Source organism: Quercus robur, chromosome 8 (assembly GCF_932294415.1).
Source record: "Quercus robur chromosome 8, dhQueRobu3.1, whole genome shotgun sequence".
Taxonomy (NCBI): domain Eukaryota; kingdom Viridiplantae; phylum Streptophyta; class Magnoliopsida; order Fagales; family Fagaceae; genus Quercus; species Quercus robur.
The window spans coordinates 23013330-23041194 of NC_065541.1; the positions used below are offsets into that span (position 1 = coordinate 23013330).

Below are 27865 nucleotides of genomic sequence, written 5' to 3' on the forward strand. Positions count from 1 at the left end.
ATTCACTAGTGACACTGACGTTTCAAGGCTTTATTTATTTACAGAGCCTGTTAGATGGTGGACGCAAGTTGTTTTTTCATACCGAAGTCAAGTGTCCTGATTAATTTTTTTTTTTTTTTTGATACAGAAGTGTCCTAATTAATTGAATCACAAATGCGTGTGAAGGAGTAGGATAAAGAGGCAGAGTAAACTGCAAAATATTTGGTTCTTTAATTGTCATACTGAATCTGATCCTTATAGATATATGAAACAAAGCACCACCAAATAGAGATAACATCAGCTAGGACAGGTATTGACAGAGCCATAAACTCAATTACAAGGAAGATAACCTAAAGAGATCATACAGATAACTTACAAAACATACAACATGCTCAATATATGTAAAAAGCCATAGATGGGGGAATGTAAGATTCCTCTGGAAATTATGCGTCACTAACCACAGGCACCTTTTCATACCCTTCCAACTCTCTAAACCTCCGAGGAAGGATGAACCGACCACCAAACCGCTGCTGCAAGAAAATGATCAATGCAAAAACCAAACCCCCAAGAGGGATAACCACATCCCAAGCAGTGGAATAAAAATCTGCACCAGGATTTGCATATATGTATGACCCATCATACTGGTGGAAATAATTGTGAGCCCTGTAAAGATCATATGTATGAGGTAGTAATCTGACTATAGTGTTCCCCATGTAGAATGCACAAGAGAGAGCTCTCTCTCTGGTGTTCAAAAACAGGTTGAGCAGTATTTGAGGCAAAAGAAACCCATCCAAGACCAAACTAGCAAAAGATTTTAAATCACGCCAATAAGAACGTGCATTGGTTCTTAAGGTATTTTCATTATTCACCCAGTTGGCTATCACAGCTACTAAAGCCCCAGCTGCACATAATGGTAAAACCACAAAGAGAACCCTCTTCTCAGCAACCCACAAAGCCTTCTGATTTCCTACACCCCTTCTTGCGGACCATGTTCTATGCAGAAGACGGAATTGAAACAAGAAAACTACCATTCCAACCATCCTTACAATTACCTCCTTTGCTTCAATCCATCCACCACTGTTAAGCAATATTCTTTGCTTACTATAATTTCCCAGGAACAAGGCTTCAAAGTTGAGAACAAGAGGTATCATGTAACCCAAAGTGAGAATGGACAGCATGACAAGTGAGGTGAAGGGAAGCACATGAGAGTGCCTTTTGACATGAAAGAGTTGGAGTCCCACAAAAACACATGAAAGTGTTGTGGAGATAAGTACCATAATGATTTCTGCATCCATCCTCGGAATGGAGGTTTGATCCCTGTAATAAGCATTTGCAGTCAAGTTTAAAACTTCAAAGTAAAGATTATCAAATTTTTCCCGTGTGCTTTGAATGGTTCCCTTGATAGGACCTGAATTTCTTTTATTTGTTGAAGGGAACTCAAAATTGACAAGAATCTCACAATCCAAATAATCATTTGAGTGAGTTCTGCACCCTACCATACACAAGATTCCTGTTTCAGCATCATACAACCCTTCAGCTAAGATCTCAAAGCTCTCTTGCAATTTTAAAGATGTGTTGAATGGAGAGTTCGTCGAGTTACTCGAGTACGTTGTGAGGCCTATGTGGTAGCTGGTATTGACTGGACCACTGCTGTTGAAATTCGCTGGCTCTTCAGGCTCCATATAGCTTGAGTACTGATGGAGCTGATTACCAACAGAGATTGGAACAGAGTTACCCCAACCAACTTCTCCTTTTGAATTTTTCACTGACATGTCGATTCTCATTTCATTAGAAAACGCATCTGGGTATACTTTCCCTTTGGTTTTAGAAGGATTTGAGCATGACTTCCTCGCTATCTCAATCTTGGAATACTCATACTTCACACTAGACACAGCGGCACCGCCTTGCATATGATTGCTACCACTTTGAAACATGATATTATCGAAATAACCGGATTCATTCACAGACCTTTCGCTCCAAAGTTGTCCCACAATGCTATTAACACCTCTGATTGACCAGACTGCAGGGAACCTCAAGCTCAACATGGTTGAACAATCACCAAGATGAGCATCAGAAAAAGATTGAGCCATGCCCATAAATCGGCAAGCAACAATACAGAGCTGATTCTTGCTCTCATCCCATGATCCTTCCCCAACCAGAGCCATGTTGGGACTGAAATGCCGGTAATAATCAATATAGCTCCCGTTAGTAAACTCCACCAGGACTCGCATCCTTTCTTTATCCTCAGAACATTCAATTTCACTCAAAGACATAAGATTTGGCACATATCCGATATTCTTATCCAAAGGATTGCTGCAATTCTTAGCAGAAACGCAACCCCCTGAATATTTCAAACTGAATTGATTGACTGCCCTTGCGACTATTGAACAGAAACTGCGTGTTGGCAGAGAACTTAGTGACAAGCCTTTTGGAAGATGATCACTTCCAGCAGAACAACGATCTTTGGAATCATCAGAAACATATGAGTACTTGTAATTCATTTGAGGAAACAACAACATGGAAATTGGATCAAAGTAGGAATCTTTATTATCAGAACTCAGACTCTCTAAAGTCCCAGTAATCAAACTAGTAATATTAGTTGACTTTGTGAGATTAGAGAGCTTAAGAACAGCAGAAAGCTTGAGCAAATAATCTTCTTTGGAGTAAGTAAAACCTGTTCCAACCGCACAAAGGTTCCCCTCTGGTTCTGACCAGTAACCTTGTAGTTTAAAAGTTACTGAATTTCTTCGAGGCCTATCTTGGTAGTAGATATTTGAGACTTGAAATGTCAAACTCAGATCAACCTTGAATAAGCCTGGGTTATCAGTTTCATGAACAGCTCTGGTGCGAAGTGAAATGGAGTTTGAGAAAGAGGGATAGTAAGAATACGAGTGTTGGTTGTGAAGTTTATCACCACCAGTGTAGTAACCATTATGTGTTCGAGAAAGTGGCAATTTTGGGAGTGGAACTTGATTGGGTTTGGAGTCAGCGACGGTTGAAGAACAGTGTTCATCGTAAATATCTTGAGAGGCAGAGGAAGTGACAGAGAAGAATGGGAAGACGGTGGAAAGAAAGAAAAGGATGAAAAACCATGGCAGTGAGTGCCATTTTGGTGAAGAGTTGGTCATTGCAAAGGAGTTCATGGACTCAGTAATTGTTTCTTTCTTGTATAGAAAAGAAAGGTGAACAGGACAACACTGGTGTTTGAAGACTGGACTACACATGCTCATTTATAAGTTATAACGAAACCCTTTTTTTCTTGACTAATTATTGGTTCACACTCCGGTCAGGGTCAGGATATGTTTCACATAATATTCACACTTAACACCTGCCTCTACACCGTAAAATTACACACTCACCTTCCTAAATTATTTCTCATGAAACACATGCTTTCTAAATTATGGGAATTTACTTACTTTCCTAGTTTCCTAAATTATTATGTAAAGTTGTGATTTACAACTATATTTTATGTTAATTTTATTCCATAACAAAAAGTATTGTAATTGCTTTAATTTATTTTCTTTTATTTTATGGGATTTTATTGTATTGGGTTTAGTATTAAGTTGGTGAAGAATCATGCATAAAATGAAGAATCAGTGGATTTCGCGAGTGTCTCGCTAGAAGCTAACTCTCGAAAGAGTTACGTGAGAAGCACATGCTGGAAGCTGAAGAGTCATGCTAGCTTGGAGGATTTTGTAAGTGTCTCACGGGTAAGACCTTCTCACGAGATACTCGCAAAACTCTCTGTCTTGAGGATTTTTAAGTGTAACTTTCTTACACTTCACTCATACTATATATACCCTCATTACTCACAAAAGTAATAGAGGTCATTTAGAGAGAAAAACCCTAGATAGGCTTTCTACAACACACACACACACCCATCTTATAGAGAGAGAGTTACTCATCCTTAGTGAGAAATCATTCTAGCCTCTTCTCCTTCCCTCTCCAATTGACATACCTTGAGAGGAGATTTGTACTCAAATGCAACCCACACCTTTTCAGAGTGTAGTGAGTGTTTTGGAGCTTCGGAAACTTTGGGGATTTTCCAAAAAAAGCCGATGAAACTTGGCGGATGCAATCGGGCGTATTACGAAATCCGAAAAGTTAGACAAGACACAATTCTGAGAAGCCTTATTGGAGTAGGAGCTTGGAGGGTTTAGGTACATTGGATAGATAAAGATTGGAGGGTCTCTTACTATTCGTGTATTCCAACTTATTGTCTAGTGAATCGATTTACCGTTTGGAGGGCGGTGGAGAGGTTTTTCGCCGAATTCTTCGGTTTTCTCTTCAATAACACATCGTTGTGTTATCTTGTGTTATCTTGTATTTGCATCTCTCTTCCCTTACTCTTGTACTTTACTTTTATTATTTGGTATTCATGTTTATGCACTAGAGTAGCATCGGTTGATTGCGCTTCATTTACTCTTATTTTCACACTTTGATAAGTTAGAGTAAAAACAATCTAACCGTAATTTTTAATCGGGGGTCTAAACAAACTCTTGTGTTTTTAACACGTTTTCGAGCATTTATATTACCAATGGAATAGTACACATACCCCCCCCCCCCCCCCCCCCCCGGTAAACTCTTACTTGTGTAACATTTTGCACCCCATCTTATAAGTTATAGTTCAAAGAAGTATATAAAAGGAGTATAGTTTAATAATGTAAAGTGTGCATTCTTATAGTTTAGGTGCTAAGTGTAAAAATGGTGTAATTTAAAAGATAAATGTGTATTCTCATAATTTAAAAGGTAATTGTAAAATTATATAAAATTCAAGGATACCAGTGTAATTAGCACGAAGAAAAAGTGTCATTATTTAGCTAGCAGCATTAATGCATTATAATATTATTCATTCTTTATTTTGAAAATTTCCAAAATAATGTTTATATAGAAAGTCAATGGACACAAATAACTAGTTTCCCAGTTTGTTATTTAGAAAAGTCAATGGACACAAATGGTTACTCTCCTAATTTGTTATCAAATATATTTGAAAAGTTGATACTCAATTTTTTTTTGATTTTTTTTTTTTTAATATTAAGAAGAGTAGTTGAAAATTGTTAGCTAGTTATTTCAAAAAATAATATATTAGATGGTATGTCATTAAAAATATGAATTTTCTAAAGGAGGCAAATAGTATGAGAGGAAGAGAAGACAACAAATGCACATTCAGATTTGTCTAAAGGTCGCTATTGAGCCCCAAAAAAAACGCTCGTTTTGGACTTTTTTTTTTTTTTTTTTTAATACTAAGTATTTTAACACACATACAGGAAGAGAGAAGAAGGCCATAAAGAAACTAATATTGATATATATCTAAAATGGCTTTTGGACTCAGCCACAAATAAAAGATAATTTTTTTTTTTTTTTCTTTTTGATAAACTTCAATCTATTAAAAAAGAGGGGGAAACACTAGTGGAATTCTTCCTTGTGCATTCTCATAATTTTGGTGCTAAGTGTAAAACTGGTATAATTTAGAAGGTAAGTGTGCGTTCTCATACTTTAAAAAGGTAATTGTAAAATGATATAAAGTTCAAGGGTACCAGTGTAATTAGCCCGAAGAAAAAAGTGTCATTATTTAGCTAGCAACATTAATGCATTATATTATTATTCATTCTTTATTTTGAAAATTTCCAAAATAATGTTTTTATAGAAAAGTCAATGGACACAAATGGTTACTCTCCTAATTTGTTATCAAATACATTTGAAAAGTTGATGCTCAATTTTTATTTGATTTTTTTTTTTTAATATTAAGAAGAGTAGTTGAAAATTGTTAGCTAATTATTTCAAAAAATAATATATTAGATGGTATGTCATTAAAAATATGAATTTTCTAAAGGAGGCAAATAGTATGAGAGGAAGAGGAGACAACAAGTGCTCATTCGGATTTGTCTAAAGGTCACTATTGAGCCCAAAAAAAAGCTCGTTTTGGACTTTTTTTTTTTTTTTTTTTTGGTGAATACCAAGTATTTTAACACACATATGGAAAAATGGAAAAATGAGAAAAGGTTATGATTTATGAAGCTTCATTTATTTTTATTTTTTTAAATTCAGGGCTGAGTAGTGAGATTGAATAGACATGATAATTCACTAATTGGGCAGTTGGTTGGGAATGGTGGATTGTAGGTGGTATAAATGAAAAGCATTTTATGGAAAGAAAAAAAAAAGGCTTTTATCTTAAGGATCAAAAAATAAAAATAAAAAGGATTAATGAAGCTGTTGTTCATTGCACAATTGATGTGGATATTTAATAAAAGAAGAGAGTCAAAGGAGACCAATGTGGTGGCGGCCTAAAGGTTCTCAATGCCTCTAATGCTTAAGTTTAAAAGGCTCTTTATATAGGAATGAACTTAAATTTTTATTTATGTATTTTATTTATAGAATCATGAACTGAGAATTTAAATACTCAATGCGTTACCTTCATTGTAGTATGGATTTTTTTTAGAAGAATTGTAGCGTGAAGTTGGGTATATAATGATGAATCTTGCTATCATATTATTAGGGTCCATTACCTAATTTTTAGTTATTCTATTGTAGCAATTTTTGAGTTGAGGTAACAGTCCTAAACAGTAAAACATTCAGAGGTAACAATTAACTACAAGGCTCCGTAAAAATCATATATTTAGACAATATTCATGGGGGCACAATTATTATTCCCCACGTTTGCATTTCAAGAGTTGCTGAGCTTAGCACCTACTCAATAATCTTGTATTTCATAGACCTAGGCAGAATTCTATGAATCTATCCAACTGGATGATAGACCTGAGCAAAGGTTCTAAGTTGGAAATGTCATATGTATTGTAAGCTGGCTTTGTGTGTGTCTTTCTGTTCGTATCAAAGATCAAACCTGGTAAAACAATAATTAATTCTTTGTCCAACAAAATTTATGCGGGCTATTATTCTTATGATCTTTTTGTTTCAACAAAAAATATTTTCAGGAAAATATTTTCCAATTTTATTGTGTTTGTTCTGCAGTAAAATATTTGGTCAAAAATAAAATATTTTTAGTTAACCAAAAAAACCTAAGCAAATTTATGTAAAATATTTTACACTTAAAATTTTGGAAAAACATTTTACATTTGCTCAATCTTTCACACCCCGATACTTATCACTCCCACACTTTCTAGCTAAAACTCTCCCTCTTGTATATCTCTCCAAAATAATCCAGCCACCCTCTCATATTTCTCTCCAAAAAACCCAGCCACCTTCAGTCCCCTCTCCCGCCAATCTCCAGCTCCAAGGTCCAAGGCACCATCAGCCAGCTCCAGCTTCTACTGACGCCGCCCATCGCTGGCAAAACCAAGTACTTTTCTGCCCTTTTAGATTAGATTTCTCCTTTAATTTTCATTTTTCTTCATCTCTAACCCTTCTCTGGTTTTTCTTAGGTTTTATCTATTTTTTATTATTATTATTATTATTATTATTATTATTATTATTATTATTATTATATATGTATGTGTGTCGAATGGTTTTCTTTCATTTTGGCTTTTGTGCTTGCTTCTTGTTACTGGGTTTTTGGTTTTTGATTTTTACTTAATACTATGTGCGTGCCTATTTGAATTTTTCAATCTAAAAATGGATTGGTAATCCGTGGGGTTAGAGTACAACTGATTTAGGCAAATGGATTTTTTTTTTTTGGAAGCATTTATATTAGAAACATTTGCTTCCATTTATTCTTTGGGTTTGTATGTTTTGTTAGCAACTAGATGTATTATACAATTGGTTTTGCATTGTTCTGGGCACGGTTGTTAAACTAGATGATTGCTTGATTTTGGGTTTGCCATAAGATATAAAGCTAGTGGCTTTTGTAACAATTCTGAGATTTACAAGATGATTTACAAGCTTCAACTAAAACTCAAAGAAGTGGTACTATAAGTAGATTAGCCTTTTTAACCATCAGTGATGTCTCAGTAAAATTTATCATAGTATCCCTTAAACAATCATAATCAATGTTATTCATTATTTTGAACTTGTATAAGTAGATTCAACCTTAGTCATTGGTGGTGATGTCATAGTACAATTTTAAATTTTTAACATTTTTATTTTCATTTTATGATGTGCCAAACACTGGAAAATATTTTACACAACATTTTCATATACTCTGCCAAACACTGTAAAATGAAAATATTTTCCCGCAAATATTTTACAAGTAAAATATTTTACTTTTGCAAATATTTTACATTGAAACAAACAGAGCGTTAATCTCTCATTAGGCTAAAGAAGAATTGTCATGGCTATAAACATATTTGAATAGTGAGGCCGTTTGTAAGCTTTACTAGTTAATAAAATAAGAAACTGAAAGCGAAGGGGAAAAAAATAGTGGGACAATTTCTAAAGGTGAGGAAATTGCCACCATAGACCAATAAAGAGCAATTGAAAGAATCATTACAATGTTCCTTTCTTCACTTTATTATAAACTAGAAAGCCCAAACACGAACACAGGTATTAGTATTGGAACGGAAGCAGGTATGAATTGGTGGTACAAGCAAATTTTAAAAAATTATACCAGGGCATGGCGGATATGGGTATTGATATGGATATGGTATGTTCCTTTCTTCACTTTATAATAAACTAGGAAGCCCAAACACAAACATGAGTATGGGTATTGGTATGGATACAGGTATGAGTTAGCGATACAAGTAATTTTTAAAAAATTATAACAAGACATGGCAAGTAAGACCCAAATACAACAAAGGTATGACACCCCAAATAAAGTGCTTGTACTTTCTAGATTATAAATGAGTGTAAAGGAGCAAGGTAAAGAGTTAGGGAATCTTGATTAATCTTAGAAGCAAATAAATTTCACAGGAAAGAACAATTGAAACAATCATTATATTGTTCTTTTGTTCACTATAATATAAATTAGTGTAAAGGAGAAAAGAACAATTGAAACAGTCATTATATTGTTCTTTTGCTCACTGTGATACAAATTAGTGTAAAGGAGAAAGGTAAAGAATCTTGATTCATCTTAGAGACCAAAGGGAAAATATGAGAACTTGAGAAGGGTTGTATTATCACTCATCGCAGTAACTATGATTGAAAAAAATAAAAATCCGATTTGGCATTGTAATATAAAAGATCAGTTGGAAACAGGTTTAGGAAATGCGGAATGGAAACTATGTTTTCCTAAGATAGAAGTACATCATCTTCCCAGGATTAAATCTGATCATTATCCCATTTTGCTAAATACTGACTCACTAGAATGCAAATCACAAAAGCCTTTTAGGTTCAAGCAAATGTGGCTCACAAACCCTTCCTTCCCCAACTTCGTGGAAACAAGCTGGAAGTCCTCGGAAACTATTCCTTCATCCTCCTCTTCCCTCTCCAAGTTCCAACAACGCCTAGATTTCTTAACAGGTAGGATCATAGATTGGAATAAAAACCACTTTGGAAATTTATTCTAGTGAAAGAACCGACTTTTAGCTAGGTTTCGTGGTATCCAAGTTGCTTTAACTATAAAATCCTCAGGTTTCCTGTACTCACTGGAACAACAGCTTATCCAAGAATATAACATCACCTTGCACCAAGAGTACTTATATTGGCAATTCAAATCTAGAATCATATGGCTAAATTATGGCGATGCTAACACAAAATACTTTCATTTAAAAACCTTACAACATTGCAGCCAGTCTTGTATTATGACCCTCAAAGATGGCGGCTCTCTGGGGATGCTTTAACCACCCATATTATTGACGCGTTGAAAATTTTGTTTACAGCTACTTCGTTTCAAATAAGGCCAAAAGCCAATTTAGGCCAGCAACATAGTCAAAATAGACCCTATTTAGAACATTACTGGTGGCTCTTGAGTATTCCCCAACCGAAGGTGATTTCTAGGAATGTCCTCTCTCTTCCTCCCTTGAAGGCCCAAGGCCGAATGGGTATCATGCAATTTTTTTCCAAAAGAATTGGCACATTCTCAGGCCAAGTGTGATTCAAGACATTCAAGAGATTTTTGAAAAGTTAACTATTCTGCCTAATTGGGGCATAACCAATCTTGTCCTTATCCCGAAAGTGGCTCACATAAAGATGATCAATCGATTTCGACCGATTAGTCTATGTAATACTCTATATAATTTGGAATCCCGAGTTATCCTACAGCGTATCAAACCCTATATGGCAAATATTATCAATCCTTGTCAAGCAGGGTTTGTTCCGAGGTGTTAGACGAGTGATAATATTATTCTTGTTCAGGAGATTATTCGTAAGCTAATGCATAAAAGGGGTAAAAATGGTTATGTAGCTTTAAAATTAGTCCTTGATAAACCCTATGATCACCTAAAATGGTAATTTATTAAGGAATCTTTTGAATTTTTTCAAGTCCCGCCAAATCTGATCACGCTCATTATGAACATGATATCAGCAACCACTACCATATACAATGGAATAGGATTCCTCTTCTGGAAGTGATCCCAAGTAAGGAAGTGCATCAGGGAGACCCACTATCCCCATATATTTTTATTCTGTGTTTGGAATGCCTCTCCATCCTGTTGGAGAAAGCAGTTTGGGACAGAATGATCCACCCTATAGGGTTCAAGGGCCAAATTCGAATCTCCCTTTTATTTTTTGCGGATGATATTTTTCTATTCACAAAAGCCTAGGTAATGGTCAGCCAGAAGTATAATTTTACAGAAGTTTTGCCATTGTTTGGGCCAAATCATTAGTACCCACAAATCTCGAATATGGTTTTCACCTAACACCCCTCAAAGAACAAAGGATCAGGTTGCAGGAATATTTGACATACCTACCACGATGCATATAGGCACATATTTAGGAACCTCCATTTTCACCACCCACCAAACAGTCTATGCATACCAATATTTAGTTGACAAAATTCAAAAGAGAATTGAAGGATGGCGGGCCAAATATCTTTCAATGGCTGGCCGTGTCACATTAGTCAAATCTCAACGACTTCCATCCCCATCTATGCCATGCAAACAACTCTGCTTCACCAAAAAGTTAGCCAGCAATTAGAAAAATTCAGTTGCCAATTCTTATGGGGAGACACGAATCAATAGTAGAGCTGTCATACGATTAATTAGAAAACTATAACACTTCTGAAAGACATAGGGGGTTTGGGAATACAATTGATCTGATATAGGAATAGGGCAATTCTTATGAACTAAACCTGGAAACTATATCATCAGCCCAATCTACTCTAGGGCCAAGCTTTAAAAAATATATTCCACACACGAACCTATTTGATAGTGCTAGAACTCCTAAAGGGTCCCATATTTGGAAAGCCCTGTATGAAGGGAAGCAATGGTTACGGAATGGTATGAAATGGATTTTAGGGGACGAGCAAACTATTAGGGTGTGGGATGACCACTAGATCCCTAAGGGCACCCTCTGGAGTCACATTGAAGGACCGCTAATGCAAAACGAAGAAAACCGCCTAGTTAGCTCATTGCGAAATAATCATACTTAGACTTTAGACTCTCTTCAAGTTTCTCTCCCAACACAAATGGAGCAACTTATTAGAGGTATTCTGGTGGCAAGGCTTTCTATGCTCCCAATTTCCTTTGTATGGCCATATAATAATGGTATTTGCTTGGTTAGTTCAGCATCAAAATTTATACCAACAAAAACATGTGCCTTTGGATAAACCGTTATGGAAATTTCAATGCCCCAAAAAGATCCAACTATTCCTTTGGAAAGCCATACACAATCGGGTTCCCACAAGGCAGTATTTAGCATCTTCTCGCCCAAACATTAATGATCAATGTCCTAAATGCAACAATCCGGAAACAACAATTCATATCTTACATGATTGTCCCTAGGCTAAGGAGGTTTGGTGTCAATCCTTGGGTATCCTGCCACTTTCTTTTTTTCACACACCCTTACAAGCTTGGCTATAGAGCAATGCTATCGCTTATAGTGTTATTCTGCACCAGCATAGAAAATATATTTTCCCTTCCTATGTTGGCATTTATGGTTAGCTAGAAATAAACGTATTTTTAAGAACCGGTTCAAGTAGCTAGTAATAAACGTATGTATGGTAAGCATAGACTAGTCTACACAACGATGCAAGCAGCTACAAAATATTTTTTTCTTAGCCAACTCTATTAAACCGGTTCAAGTTAGGACTCCACGAATTATTAAATGGGCTGCACCAAATGAACCCTATGTAAAGCTAAATACGGATGGTAATTCCATAGGTAACACAGGGATGGCCGGTGCAAGGGGCCTACTACTAGATAGCTCTTAGTTATGGATATCAGGATTTTCTGTAAATATGGGTATAGCCACTAATAATATGGCAGAGTTTGGAGTAGTTAGGCAGGGCCTCTTGTTGGCATCAGACTTGGGGTTCAAATTTATCCAGCTTGAGATTGATTCTGTAACAGTTTTATCCTGGTTAACTAACAAAAATTCTACTTACCCTCCTGATGTGTTTCCTTTAATATGTGATTGCAGGAGCCTTATTGAGTGGGCATAGAAGGTTCAGGTGCACCATATATATGTAAAGCAAACAATTGCGTGGTTGCCCTAGCGAAACGAGGAAACCACCAACAGCATCTCTTGACTATCTACAATACTTGACCCGGTTTTGTATACCACTGTTTTAGTAAGGGATTTGGCCGGCCTCAGGAGTACTAGACTATATGCCCGAAGGTTGGATAATGATGTTGTTGTATAAACTTCTATTATAATTATATAAGACTTCCCGTTTCTACCAAATATATATATATGATTGAAAAAATATATGGATCGACTGATTTTAGTTTCCAAGATTCATGGAATATAATCCTTATTTGAAACAAAGAACCAACTATATAGAGACAACATTAGTTTAGAATCACATAGGACATGCATTAAGAAAGTGAAATTTTACAAGAATTATAAGTTTGAACATCATACTGCTAAAAATCACAAACTTATAACATGCTCAAAATATGTTAAAAGTCACTAATGGGAATGATTATGTTAGGTTCTAAAGATTTAGAATTAAATATTTAGAATCATCATTGTATTGTGTTGGCAAACCGAGATCAAAACATGTCTAGTCTAGGTGTTTAGGCAATGCTTAAATAAGGGTGATTCAAGTTTTGAGGTCTAGCTATTTGCAGAAAAGAAAAGTGAGGTTTTGCCTTTCTCGACCAATCAAGAATTAGGCTCGACCGATTGAAAATCGCAAGTCCAGTTTTTTCTGCAAAATTTTAAACAGGCCCAAGCTCGCGAAAATGTTTAGGGTTTCACTTAAACTTCTCTACATATAAAAGAAAAAAACCTAACCACATTTTGGAGTATTGAAGAAGACTTGTGTGTTACTCTTTGTGAGATTTGAGAGGTTTTGTACCTTCTAACTACATAAGAATATGCCAGAGCAAGAACTACAATCAAGGATTGGTAGAAATAGTTGTTGTATCAAGATCAACAAGAAAAGGTGATTTGAAACCTTTGAGTGGGATCTCAAATTTACAAGCAAGGCGGCTTTTGTTGTTGTAAATTCAAGAAGAGAAGGTGTTCGTGGATTCGGAGCTTGCACGTGGTCGTGTCAATAAGTTACTACTAGAGGTAGTATTAGATTTAGGGTTAGATCTTTTGTAAAAACTTCAATTCTCTTATAGTGGATTTGGTTTACCTTAAGGATAGTTAAGTCAAATCATCTCCAGGTTTTTACCTTGAAATGATTAGTTTTATTGGTTTTCCTCGATCATCATATCATATTGTTATTTACTTTTTCACATCTTTGCATGATATAATTTATTTGTGTTTAACTTAGATCTGAAAATAACCTAAGTAATCACTTGGTTAATAAATCAGATTAAACAATCTGTTTTAAGGGGTCTAAATGAACTTTCAGATTCCATTTTATCTCTTATTAGCAAGGGGCAAAGAGTACTCAATAACATAGGGGCGTCATTTTATGTGTAAGATTTGTCATGTAGTTATGCATTAGTAATCACATGACCACCAAACCACTGCTGCAAGTAAATGATCAATGCAAAAAGCAATCCCCTAGTGGGGATAACAAAATCCCAAGCAGTGGTATACAAATTCATACCAGGATTTGCATATATATGACTCATCTTAATGGCAAAAATATTTGTGAGAGCTTATCTCCTGTTGTTTAATATACAATTTACGCAGTATATAACGCAATTGATCCAACCAAAAGTCGTCTCATCAATTACAATAAGCCTAATTGACCAAAACTAATAAACCGCAAATACGTCCTATGAGAGGGTTTTGTCGACCCATTCTTTTGTTTATGTCAACAATCTATTTAATAATTATTATGCCTTTTGAGTTTTTACCATATAATAATCATTGTGACTCTTCAAATATGTCCACTGTTAAAACTTTTTTTTTTTTTTTTTTTTGCACTCATTACTTTAGCATTCCTTATTGTTCAAATAATAATATTTTATTTTTTTTCTTTTTTTTCTTTTTTCTTTCTATTGTTCTTGCATGTTAAATCTACGTTTTTGTTTTTTTTTTTTTTTTTTTTTTTTTTTTTTTTTTTTTTTTTTACATAATCACAAAAGTAATGCAATATATATTGAAGTTTTTCTTAATTTATTTTTGTGATTCTACGAAAAGTTTCATAAATCGTTAACCTGATTTCGGTGGATTTACTATTTGTGTTGATGGGTTTGACGAGAACACGTTACCTTGACGAGGTCAACGTGATGACAAGGTTACCCCCTGATGACGAACAAGCCATCAACGACGAGGAAAGGAAGGTCATTCAATGGTGCCAGCAAGTAACCTGGGCAGTTATGAAACCAGCAAAGCAGACCGTTGGAGACTAATAAAAGCCCCATAATTGGGCTTGAGGCGTTATGAAAGAAGGGCATTTACACTCCAACGGCTAGCAGTCAGGCTCACAGATATAAAACTCTCACATTTGCAACATAAGGTACGATACTAAGATTCTGAAAATATACTTCTTACTTTCTAGTTCTGTGAACAGCTTGATTGTTCTAACTTTGGCATCGGAGACGTTGTGGCAGGCACCACACCGGTGACCACCTTTCTTGAAGAGAACCAGGTGCTAACGGGGAGTTCCATCTGCCTACTGTAACTGACGAGTTTGCACCTCATCAGTTTGGCGCCGTCTGTGGGGACGATTTTCTCAAATTCACATTTGGAAACGTAGTCTTCGTCAACTCTCTACATTCAGATGGAACCCAACCCAAATTCAGCAACTTTGGCTCAGCAAGTCCAGGCCCTTGCAGCCACCATTGAAGAACTCACCAAACAGAACCAGGAAATGAAGCTACGGCTCCAGCAGGTTCAACAAGCTCAACAGGAAGAGAACCGGTCCAAGAGTAACGTGGAGGAAGAAGGGGATAGTCAACGGAGAGGAACCCCTCAGAGACCAACTACTCCGGACGAACAGAACTCGGACCTCCTTCGAGAAATGAGGAAGGAAATGGACGAGCTGAGGAGCGCCATTAAGGAGAAGACGGACCGAAGCGTGGACAAAATGGTAAGGGGTACGGATTCACCCTTCACCACTGCGGTACTCGAATGCCCTGTGCCGTCAAAATTTCGCTTACCTCAGCTTGAGCCATTCGACGGACTAAAAGACCCCCAGGATCACCTTAATACCTTCAAGACGACTCTGGGACTTCAACAACCACCTGACGAGATACTGTGCCGTTCCTTCCCGACAACTCTCAAGGGAGCGGCAAGAGAATGGTTTACTAAGTTGCCACACTCGTCCATAGACAACTTCGATCAGCTGAGTAGCGCCTTCTTGCACCACTTTATAGGGGGGCAACGCCTAAGGAGGCCAGTAGACTACTTACTCACCATAAGACAAGGAGAAAAGGAGACTCTGAGGTCATATGTCAAACGATTCACCCGGGAAACTCTGGAGGTAGACGAAACTGATGACAAGGTGCAGCTGACGACCTTCAAAGCAGGGTTGAGATCCAGAGACCTCGTGGCCTCTTTGGCAAAGAACCCCCCAAAGACGATGGCGGAGATGCTCTTGAAGGCACAAAAGTACATGAATGCGGAAGATGCCCTAGCTGCCATAAAAGATACAGAGAGGCCAGGAGACAAGGCCAAGAGGGAAGACGACCGTAGAGGGCAGAAAAGAGATCAATCGGACCGTCGGAACAATGACGGGAATAGGAGGAAGGACGATAAAAATCCTCGGACGGTAAGATTTACTCCCTTAGTTATGCCTGTTGACAAGATTTTCACGCAGATCAAGGACGAGCACTATCTCAAATGGCCCAGGCCATTACACTCATTACCCAATGTCCATGACAAGAACAAGTATTACCGGTTCCACAAAGACCATGGCCACCTCACAGAGGATTGCAGAGATCTAAAGGAGCAAATAGAAGAGTTAATACGGAAAGGGAAATTACAAAAATATGTAAAGAAAGGAGAATATAGCAAGTTCAGGGACGACAGTAAAATCCAGCATGAAGTCTTCTTGCGAGATGACGACCATACGTCCCAGCCTCCATGCAAGGTGATCGGGGAGATAAACACGATCACAGGGGGACCATTCTCAGGAGGATCGTTTAGATCACTCAAAAAGGCATACCATAGACAGGTGAACAGCGTCCACGCCATGCCTCCGTCCAAGCACAGACGAACATACCAGGATATGTCTTTTAGTGAAGGAGACGCCATAGGAGTGAAGCAGCCCCACAATGATCTCCTGGTTATAATGCTGAATATAGAAGGGTTCAATACCAAAAGGATCCTCATTGATAACAGAAGCTCCGCGGACATCATCTACTTCCTAACCTTCCAGCAACTGAGATTAGACCCAAAAAGGCTTCGCCCTTTTGACTCTCCCCTCGTCAGTTTCAGTGGAGACAGGGTTTACCCCAGGGGCATAGTAACGTTGACGGTGACAGCAGGGACCTATCCAGTACAGTTGACCAAACAAGTAGACTTCCTGGTAGTAGATTGTCCCTCATCCTACAATGTCATCATTGGGAGGCCCACCCTCAACAAGTGGAAGGCGGCGACATCAACCTACTGTTTGAAGGTGAAATTCCCAACAGGTAACGGTGTTGGGGAGGTGAAAGGCGATCAGGTCTTAGCAAGAGAATGCTATCACGCTGTCCTGGCTGGAAGGGAGAACCACACATGGACGATTGAAGAGAAAGAGGAAGACGAGATAGAGGCCCTGGAAACAGTGGAATTGATAGAAGGGAATGCGAACAGGACGACCAAGATAGGGACGACGCTGAGCCCCGAGATGAGGACAAGACTCATAAGGTTCCTCAAGGAAAATCTAGATGTCTTTGCATGGAGTCACGAGGACATGCCGGGCATATCTCCAGAAGTCATCCAGCACCGGCTGAATGTGGACCCAGAACGGAAGCCCGTCCAACAACAACGGAGAACCTTCGCTCCAGAACAGGATCAAGCAGTTGTAGAGGAAGTTAACAAGCTCTTGACAGCTGGATTCATCCGGGAAGTGTATTATCCTGAATGGCTCGCCAATGTTGTCCTGGTCAAGAAAGCAAACAGAAAATGGAGGATGTGCATAGACTTCACCGACCTGAACAAGGCATGCCCAAAGGACAGCTTCCCTCTACCAAGAATAGACCAGCTCGTGGACTCCACAGTCGGGCATAAGTTGCTGACGTTTATGGACGCCTTTTCGAGGTATAACCAGATAAAAATGGCTGAGGAAGACCAGGAGAAGACCGCCTTCATCACAAGTCAAGGACTCTACTGCTACAAGGTAATGCCTTTTGGGTTAAAAAATGCTGGAGCTACGTATCAGAGGCTCGTGAACAAAATGTTCAGCCAGCAAATTGGCAAAAACATGAAAGTGTACATGGACGATATGCTCGTCAAGAGCAAGGAAGAGCTTGCACATCTGGACGACTTGAAGGAAACTTTTGCAACCCTCAAAAAACACCAAATGAGGTTGAATCCAAGTAAGTGCATTTTTGGGGTAGCCTCGGGGAAGTTCCTGGGATTCATAGTGTCCCAGAAAGGAATAGAAGCAAACCCAGAGAAAGTGCGAGCTATCATCGACATGGCCTCACCCAAAACCGTCAAGGATGTTCAAAAACTCACAGGAAGGATAGCGGCTTTAAACAGGTTCGTCTCTAGGGCTACAGACAAATGCCTCCCCTTTTTCAAAACCTTGAAGCAGGCTTTTGCTTGGACCGACGAGTGCGAGGCAGTGTTCCAAGAGCTAAAGCACTACCTGAGCAGCCCACCTCTCCTAAGCCCGTCCAAAGAAGGAGAAAACTTATACTTATACCTGGCAGTGTCAGCCTCGGCAGTAAGTGCAGCTTTGATTAGAGAAGAAGGCAAGAAGCAACTCCCGGTTTACTACGTCAGCCAAGCTTTCTAAGGAGCTGAGTCCAGATACCCAAGGATCGAAAAGATTGCATTTGCACTAATAATGGCCTCGCGCAAGCTCAGGCAATATTTCCAGTCAAATCCTATTCTCGTAATGACGGACCAACCAATCAAGAAGTCAATGAACAAGCCAGAAGCAGCAGGGAGAATGGTCCAGTGGGCAATTGAACTTAGTCAATTTGACATCGAGTACCATCCAAGAACAGCGATCAAGGCACAAGCTCTGGCGGACTTCATCACAGAATTCACACTCCCTGACGAAGACAGGATTACCTACAAAACAAATAAATTGATAATACAGACTAATGGTTCATCAGCCCAAAAGAAGGGGGGAGTAGGGGTCATCATAACCACCCCCGACGGAGAAGTGCTGAAATATGGGGTCCAACTAAAGTTCCCAGCCACCAACAACGAAGCTGAATACGAAGGAGTACTGACGGGACTGAGGCTTGGGAGAGCCCTTGGTGCCAAAAATTTGTTGATCCAAAGTGATTCAAAGCTAGTGATTGGACAGATCAAGGGAGAATACAAGGCAAAGGACGAAAGGATGCAGAAGTACCTCAAGTTGGCAAGACAACTAGCTCAGGAATTCGATACAGTGGAGTTCATACAAATCCCAAGAAGTCAGAATATGGGGGCTGACGAAGTGTCAAAGCTAGAGTCATCAGAAGAAGAAGGGACTAGCACGGACCTGGCGATGGAAGTCTAGAAACACCCTAGTATCGAGGAAGTTGCAACATTCACCATCCAGAGCACTGATACCTGGATGACGCCCATAATGTCCTTCCTCCAGGACGGGCACCTACCTCAAAACACTGAAGAAGCCAGAAAGATCAAGAAGAGGGCAGCCAGGTTCACGATCCTGAATGACGTCTTGTACAAGAGAGGCTTCTCTATGCCTTACTTGAAGTGCGTCGACGAGGAAGAGGCCAAATGCATCCTGGAGGAAGTACACGGAGGAATTTGTGGCGACCATGCCGGCTCCAGATCCCTAGCAAGCAAAGTGGTAAGGGCAGGGTATTTTTGGCTGACCATGCAAGTGGACGCTGCTGAGATCGTCAGGAGGTGCGACAAATGCCAGCGATACGGGAATGTGCAGCGGCTTCCAGCAGAGAAAACGACGACCATAGCTTCCCCATGGCCATTTGCACAATGGGGAATCGATATCGTCGATCCTCTGCCCCAAGGTAAAGGTCAGGTAAAATTCCTTCTTGTTGCTATTGACTATTTCACAAAATGGGTTGAAGCAGAAGCCCTAGCAGCGATCACTGAGGCTCGGATCCAAAACTTTGTGTGGAAGAACATAATCTGTAGGTTCGGGATTCCCTCGACGATCATATCAGACAATGGAAGGCAGTTCGACAGTCAAGGCTTCAGGGAATTCTGCTCAAACCTTGGGATCAAGAATCAGCTCTCATCCCCAGGGCATCCTCAGGCAAACGGGCAGACGGAAGTGACGAACCGGACACTGCTCAAGATTATCAAGACCAGATTGGACGATGCGAAAGGTGCCTGGCCAGAAGAACTACCAAATGTCTTGTGGGCTTACAGAACCACCGCCAGAACCCCAACAGGAGAAACCCCCTTCAGGCTCACCTATGGCACAGAAGCAGTAATCCCAGTCGAAGTAGAGGTCACGAGCATCAGGCGTGGAACGTTCAGCGAAGAGATCAATGACGGCGAACTGCGACTCAACCTGGATTGTCTGGACGAAGTAAGAGACAACGCATCCAGCAAGATGACGAAGTATCAAAGAAAGATGGCCGAATACTATGACAAAAGGGTCAAACTGAGGCGCTTGGACATAGGTGATCTCGTCCTACGCAGGACCACCATGGCAACTAAAGACCCTACCTAGGGAAAGCTGGGTCCTACGTGGGAAGGTCCCTACCGAGTCATTCACTACTCGAGACAAGGAAGTTATCACCTGGAAACCATGGACGGACAAAGGCTTCCTCGACCATGGAATATTGAGCATTTAAAAAAGTACCACTAGTAAATGTAATAGACAAAGGCAATTGCTCCCGAATTCAATAAAAATTTCTTATCCTTTGATGTCTTTATGCAGACAGGTCCAGTCAATTGTAAGTCAAACTAACAAGAGTCCACCTTGACGAGTGTATGTCACCGACGACAACACCAACGAATATGAGAAAAAGGCTAAGTGATAAGATTCTGCTAAGACGGATGTAAATCACTGACGAAGCCCTAAGTGACGAGATTCCTTAATGGGATGTAAGTCACCATAAAAAAAAAAAGACTAAGTGATAAGATTCCGCCAAGACGGATGTAAATCACTGACGAAGCCCTAAGTGACGAGATTCCTTAATGGGATGTAAGTCACCATAGAAAAAAAAAAAAAGGCTAAGTGATAAGATTCCGCCAAGATGAATGTAAATCACTGACGAAGCCCTAAGTGACGAGATTCCTTAATGGGATGTAAGTCACCATAAAAAAAAAGGGCTAAGTGATAAGATTCCGCCAAGACGGATGTAAATCACTGACGAAGCCCTAAGTGACGAGATTCCTTAATGGGATGTAAGTCACCATTAAAAAAAAAAAAAGTGGCCAAGTGATAAGATTCCGCCGAGACGGATGTAAATCACTGACGAAGGCACACGAGATGTGCTGGAGATATAAACATAATCCTAAGGCCTACGCGAATGGCAAAGTCCCACTGAACGAACTAAGGGCACTGGCGAACCTGCAAGGAAAAGAACAAAAAGAAAAGGAAGAAAGATAGAAATCCACAACAAGGATAAAGAATGACGAGCAAATCACAAGGAATTGGCACTAAGTACCAACTAAATACAAGGTACGCTAAGAAGTTTATGCTAAATCACGCACATGTGCACAAACACAGACAGTAGTGTAACCATAAAAGCAGATAAACATTAAATCATAGAAAAGCCCAAAAACACAGGGCAATTATCCTTGTTCTCTTAACAGGGCCAAAAGATATTGTTCTGAAAATTAAAATAAAAACAAAAAATATATGTACATCTCCAAAAAAGGGGCTAAAACATAATGGGCAAATATAAGTGATAAATTTTTTCTAAGGATTAGGCTCGGGCGTCTGGAGCGTCAGTAACCGGGTCGTTAGCAGCAGAAGCATTCTCAGCATTAGGGACGTCGTCATTAGGAGCATCACCTTCAGGCACAGAGGATTGGGCAACCTCGTCAGCCATCTCTTGATCCACCGCTTCCAAATCCAAATTCGGCAGATCAACCCCTGTAGGGTGCTTGACGAGGTATCTATGAAGAAGTTCGAAGCCCTTGAAGTACCAACTGAAGAGTACTGTGGAATACTACTCAATTTGCTGAAAAGCCTCGATGGACCTAGCCGCAATCGTCTTCAGTTTTTCCTTCGCCGCCTGAAGCTGGTCGTCCTTCTCCAAATTCAGCTGACGTTCAACCCTAAGATCAGAGTTCAAAGCCTTGACTTGCTCCTTCAAGGTTGCAGCCCCGTCCATGGACTTAATGAGGTCCTTTTTTAGTGCGGAATTCTCCTTTTCCAGAGCCTCCATCCTAGACGTCAAAGAAGCCACCTTGGCCTCTTGAGTAAGATACTCAGAGGCAAGGTGAAGGCTCTCACCCAACACCTGACGAAGGAAGATAAGTGCGTCAGTAAAAAAAAAAAAAAAAGGAAAGGGAAGATTGATATAAGAGGAAACCAAGGAAAACGTGTGGACGACCTTACCTGTACAATTTTATGGACGTGCTGACCTGCAACCACGTTGACAGGCACTCCAGAAAAGACCCTAAGGTCCTCAGCCCTCACAATGTTATGTGCCCGCTCCACAGCCGCTCCCTCATCGTCAAAGATGGACGAACCAACCCTTTCCTTCTCTTTGTCCTTGGCAGACAATCTCGGCCTCTTCGACGACGGGGTAGGGATCTCCTCAACTGAGGTAGCTGGGGAAGCCACCCTAGCGCCTTCAACTCCTGAGACGATGGGAGTGGCATCCGCAGGGGGGACGACAGATGGTCCCTTCCCCGTAACGTGAATTACCTTCTTGCCAAGATTGGACAAGGGTTCATCCTTCTTGGCCCTCATCTTGGCGTACATGTCCTTATTAAACTTGGTCGTCATCTCTAAAAATAAAAAATAAATAAAAAAAATAAAAAAAAAAACTAAGAAATCCAAAGTATGCAGGTAAAGGACAGTACTGACGAAGCAAACACTTACTCTTCTTCTCTTCGATGGTAATACTGCGCAGAACGTAAGGAGACGGATCCGGGCCTAAACAATAGAAAGAGAGTGTTCGCGGATCAAGAAGATCGTCCCAGCTCTCAATTGTCTTCGCGTATTCAGTCGCCTTCTGGACACGACCCCGGTATTTGCTCTTCAACTTTGGGCGTTTCTTAACTGCAAGAGAAAATGAGCAAGTGGTCAGTGACGACCAAACATGCAATACAAAAATAAACAGACAAGAAGAAACATGGACGCACCTAAGTTTGGGGTTCCCCACCGACGAAGCAACCTTGGGATATCACCCCAAGCCTCGCTAGAAGGGGTCTCAAAGTCATCCCCGGACACGAAAATGAAACGTGACTTCCAGTACCTGAATGACGAGGCTAAACCCTTAATGATTCTAGTCCCCCTCATCCAAGGAACTAGTTCATATTACCCATACTCCTTTGATTCCTTCAAACGGTAGATATGGACGAGCTCACTTACTTTGATCATGTCCTCATTGGCTGCTAGCCAGATTTCCATACAATTAATAACTATCCTCCAGGAGTTAGGCATAAGCTGCCCGGGGGCAATGCCAAAGTAATCCAGGAGCTCCATCACAAAAGGATGGACGGGTAACCTAAGTCCTGAGGTGAAAGCAGCCTCGTAGAAACACACTTCACCAGGAAAGAAATGACAAGCCCGATCATCAGGACCAGGCTAACGAACACGAACCCGTTCAGGGAATTGAAACCTATCCTTAAACCTGGCCACTGTATCAGCGTCCAGCCCACACTCTTCGTTGAGAGCGTAAAAAGCCCTAACCTGACGAGGGGTAGAAACGGCTGTATCACCCTCGACCGGGCCGCCGCTAGACGACAACCTAGTATCTAACTCACTGGATCTCACCTCAGACATCCCCTTCGCCTCTCTCTCAAACCAAGCCAATGACCGACCCAAAATCGGAGATAGCTCCCCTAAAACCACACTCAAACCACTACCTTCAAAGAGATAATCCCCAATCAAAGGAAAAAATCCTCATAAACACCCAAAGCCGCCCCTAAGCGAGCAAAAAAGAAAGAAACTGAGGGGCAAGCTTCCCAAACCTCAGAGGAATTAACCATGAAAAGGGATACCCAATCCTAAACGCCCAACCACAAAAACAACAAAAATAAAAGACAAAGGGAAAATTAGGAATTTATAAAGAAGTTCATGAAGGAAAAAATCTGAGAAATCGAAAGAATAGCGTACCTTGAAAAGAGGAACAGTCAAGGCCGGAGAAATTTGTCGCCGGAGCAAGGTCGAAGTCACCGGAATGAGAACGGAATGATGGCAGAAACGAAACAAAAGGGACAAATGTTCGGAGTAGGAAGGGAAAGAAAAACCAGAGTGAAAGAAAGGAAAAGTTTTTTGAACCCAAAAACCCAAGGAAACTGAAAAGCAGCGGGAAATCCAAGGGTCATGCCATTAATACCCTCAATCAGCATATGCCACGTGGCCACGTTCCATACCGCGCCGCCATCCCTCATTAAATTTGAAACGAAACCCCAAGCGTCACAAACAACTCAATGAAAGAAACTTTTCACCTTCTGTGGCCCTCATGACACGTCACTGACGATCACAGAACCTGGGGGGCAATTGATGGGATTGACGAGAACACGTTACCTTGACGAGGTCAACGTGATGACGAGGTTACCCCCTGATGACGAACAAGCCATCAACGACGAGGAAAGGAAGGTCATTCAATGGTGCCAACAAGTAATCTGGGCAGTTACGAAACCAGCAAAGCAGACCGTTGGAGACTAATAAAAGTCCCATAATTGGGCTTGAGGTGTTATGAAAGAAGGGCATTTACACTCCAACGGCTAGCAGTCAGGCTCACAAATATAAAACTCTCACATTTGCAGCATAAGGTACGATACTAAGATTCTGAAAATATACTTCTTACTTTCTAGTTCTATGAACAGTTTGATTGTTCTATTTTTGACATCGGAGACGTTGTGGCAGGCACCACACCGGTGACCACCTTTCTTGAAGAGAACCAGGTGCTAACGGGGAGTTCCATCTGCCTACTGTAACTGACGAGTTTGCACCTCATCATGTGTTAATCGATGTAAGTGCTAAAGTTGATTTGATTGAATGTGTTGTACCATGTGTGCTATTAAATAATTTTGTATGAGTTACGGAAGGCGCAGTTCCATTCATGATGGTTACAAGCCTTACAGCTACCGCATCAGAAATATTCCCAAAACTATTGTAGTGTTGTGATTAGGTTTCAGTGAAACAACGTGTTCATTGCAAAGTTATAATTTTGGAATCTACATTTGGAGAAATTATAAAGTACGAATGGTGGACATTGTCTTACCAAAAAAATAAAAATGGTGGACATTGGATAAGTGATGTATTCTACCATTCTACTAAAAAACTCCTATCTGTTTAAAATTATTAAGTCAAAAATTTTTTTTTAACAAAAACTAATTACTGACTCAACATTTTAAACAAGTGGGATTCTTTTAATGAAATTGTGGATAAGTGATGTGGTTCACCATGAGGATTGTCTAATTCTCCCACATTTGATTGGTTCAAAAATACAAAAAATTATTGAATACTCCGGAGTACCATAAATGTGTACTCTTCCTTTTCACATGAATTATGAGTTTCAACATAAATTTAATTAGTGTGACCCACAATTATGTGAGAGGGGGGAGTATGCATTTATGGCACTCCAAAAGTACTCAATAATTACCCCCACATTTCTAGGTTTAAGTAAAAACAAAATTGAAGGACAGTCTATTAAAAATACATCTCTGACTCCCACATTTCTAATTTCCATGTAAAACAATGACTATAAAATAGGACGAGTTTGGCTTACCTCTAGTACTTTTTTCACTGAACATGTCCTTTTATTTTAAATACACAATGGCAAGTGGTTGTGAGATTTAATCCCGATCTTTTATTTGTTAATGGGTGATGTAACAGACTCTCATTAAAATAAAGAGAAATGATATGTTTATAATATTTTCACAACATTTTTACAACAAATTAAATTCTAAGTAGCAGGTTGTTACTGGTTATTATTGTTATGTCAAAAAAGTAATCTTAGTGGTAAGTTCAAATTTGAACCAATAGCAACTAACCACCTATGTGATGTAAACATGTTGTGAAAATGTTGTGAACAAAGCACTTCTCTAAAATGAAAGGAGATTTCTTTTTAAAAAGTACTGAAGGTAAGCCAAACCTAAATAAAACCACACTCTAGTTGGTTTTCAAACTCAAACAAATGGGTCCATTTGGTAGTAGTATTTAAGTATTGTTGTTTAATTTTAAGTGTTATAAAAATACGTGTTTAAATATTATAAAAATATGTGTCAAAAGTGTTATTATTATTTAAATACTGAAAACTCTTGTTTAAATAACATTGTGAAACAGCCCTAAATTCCCAAAAATAACTTCGAGAAGTTCATGAGCACACAGGAGCACATTTAACTATGCAAAAATACAGAGCATAATCTTGTAACAGAGGAAGATTCCAACATCATTGATTTTAATCCTACAGGTAATCTCTTTTTTTTGAGTTGGTTAGTTCCAATGAATTTTATATAAAAATTAATTTTTTTTTCCTTTGTTTTATGCTTAGATTTTGACATCGATACAGATGGAAAGTGTTTTATGTGGCAGGTTTGTTTGCTTATGTTTCTAATCTTTTTCACATGTCTTTTGTCCTCAAAATTTTATGATTTTATTTGGTAACACGTCCTAAAACGGCACTTCTCCACTTTTTTTCAATTATCAAATTCAATTTTTTTTTCTTTCACAAAATATTAGAAAACCAAATTCAAGTATTTGAAGAGATAAACGGTATTTTAGTATTGCAAAATGAATCAAATTCTGTCTTTGCATTTTTTTTTTCTTTGTACTATTTATTTCATTGGGTTTACAAATATAAGGGGTTTTTTTTTTTTTTTTCTAGTTTATTGTGTTAACAATTATGAGTTTCTTTTCCTTTTTTTTTTAATTTAATTTTTATGAATAGATTGTGGATGGGATTGCATTGCCATTGGAGTCGGATACCTTATACAGGGAGAAACATGAGATTATGAGGGTTTGGGGTACATATATTTAGACATGTTGTTATCTTCTTTTTATTTTATTATTATATTTAATTTTATTACTTGATTTGGTTTGAAAGTGTACGTTTCTCTTTTACATTGATGGTTCTAAAGTCAAATGTAGAAGTTGAATCATTACCACCAATGTCATTTTATTTATATTTAGGTGCATGTTGATTTGGTTTTGTTTATTCATTCATTTCGTTTTCAAGAACTCATTCAATTAAAAAAAAAGTTATTTTTGCAGTAAATTAAAATAAATGAATGGAAAATTATGACATTAAACCTAAAATAAAAAAATAAAAAGAGCCTTGTCACACATGTAAATATATAAATGATTTTTTTATTCATTGGAAAAGAGCCTCATCGCATCAAGAATATATATAAATGGTTTGTTTGCTTAATTGGTTATCTTCTTTTTGTTTTATTATTATATTTCATTTTATTACTTGATTTGGTTTGAAAGTGTACGTTTCTCTTTTACATTAATGGTTCTAAAGTCAAATGTAGAAATTGAATCATTACCACCAATGTCATTTTATTTATATTTAGGTACATATTGATTTGGTTTTGTTTATTCATTCATTTCGTTTTCAAGAACTCATTCAATTAAAAAAAAAATGTTATTTTTGCAGTAAATTAAAATAAATGAATGGAAAATTATGACATTAAACCTAAAATAAAAAAATAAAAAAGAGTCTTGTCACACATGCAAATATATAAATGATTTTTTTATTCATTAGAAAAGAGCCTCATCGCATCAATAATATATATAAATGGTTTGTTTGCTTAATTGGTTGAATAATATATATATATATATATAAATTTTTTGATCGCTGCGATATTCAACAATCGAATCAAACGTTATAATATTTAGATTTAGATTGTTCGAATCGTTGACCGTTTAATTACTCCCAGAATTATATTAAGCTTGCGATTATGATCTTGTGTATTCATCTGATGGCTTTGAAATGGTACTGCATAAAGGTGATCTGCGGAGCGAATGGTGTAAATGCAAACCAACGGAAAAAATTAACATCTAACCTTCTAACCATCACATCTAACCTTCTAACCTTCACTCCCTAACCTTTACAAAAATTACTAAAATTAATACTGCATATATACTAATTTAAAATATAAATAAATAAACAAATAGGAGGGGCCATGGCCCCCCAAAGCCAATGATTGGCTCCGTCCCTGCTCATACAGTTCTTCCCTAAGCTAGAGATGTTACTACTTATTAATGAAGTTTAAGGGACACGTATACATACATGGTTGTAGTGTATAACCTTTTAAAATGTTT

The 27865-nt window shown here is 38.6% G+C and overlaps 1 protein-coding gene across 2 annotated transcripts in view; it reads right to left on the bottom strand.

Annotated features, from left to right (window-relative positions):
* Positions 1-292: 292 nt before the first annotated feature.
* The window catches only part of LOC126695014 (uncharacterized), a 40625-nt gene continuing 13052 nt past the window's right edge, over positions 293-27865 (bottom strand). The window contains exon 2 of one of the 2 annotated variants that reach the window (XM_050391609.1): positions 293-1031. In XM_050391609.1, coding sequence (XP_050247566.1) covers positions 423-1031 — 609 coding nt within the window. In that variant the 3' untranslated portion in view covers positions 293-422. The remainder of the gene's footprint in view (positions 1032-27865) is intronic. The other variant, XM_050391608.1, reaches the window with a different exon arrangement.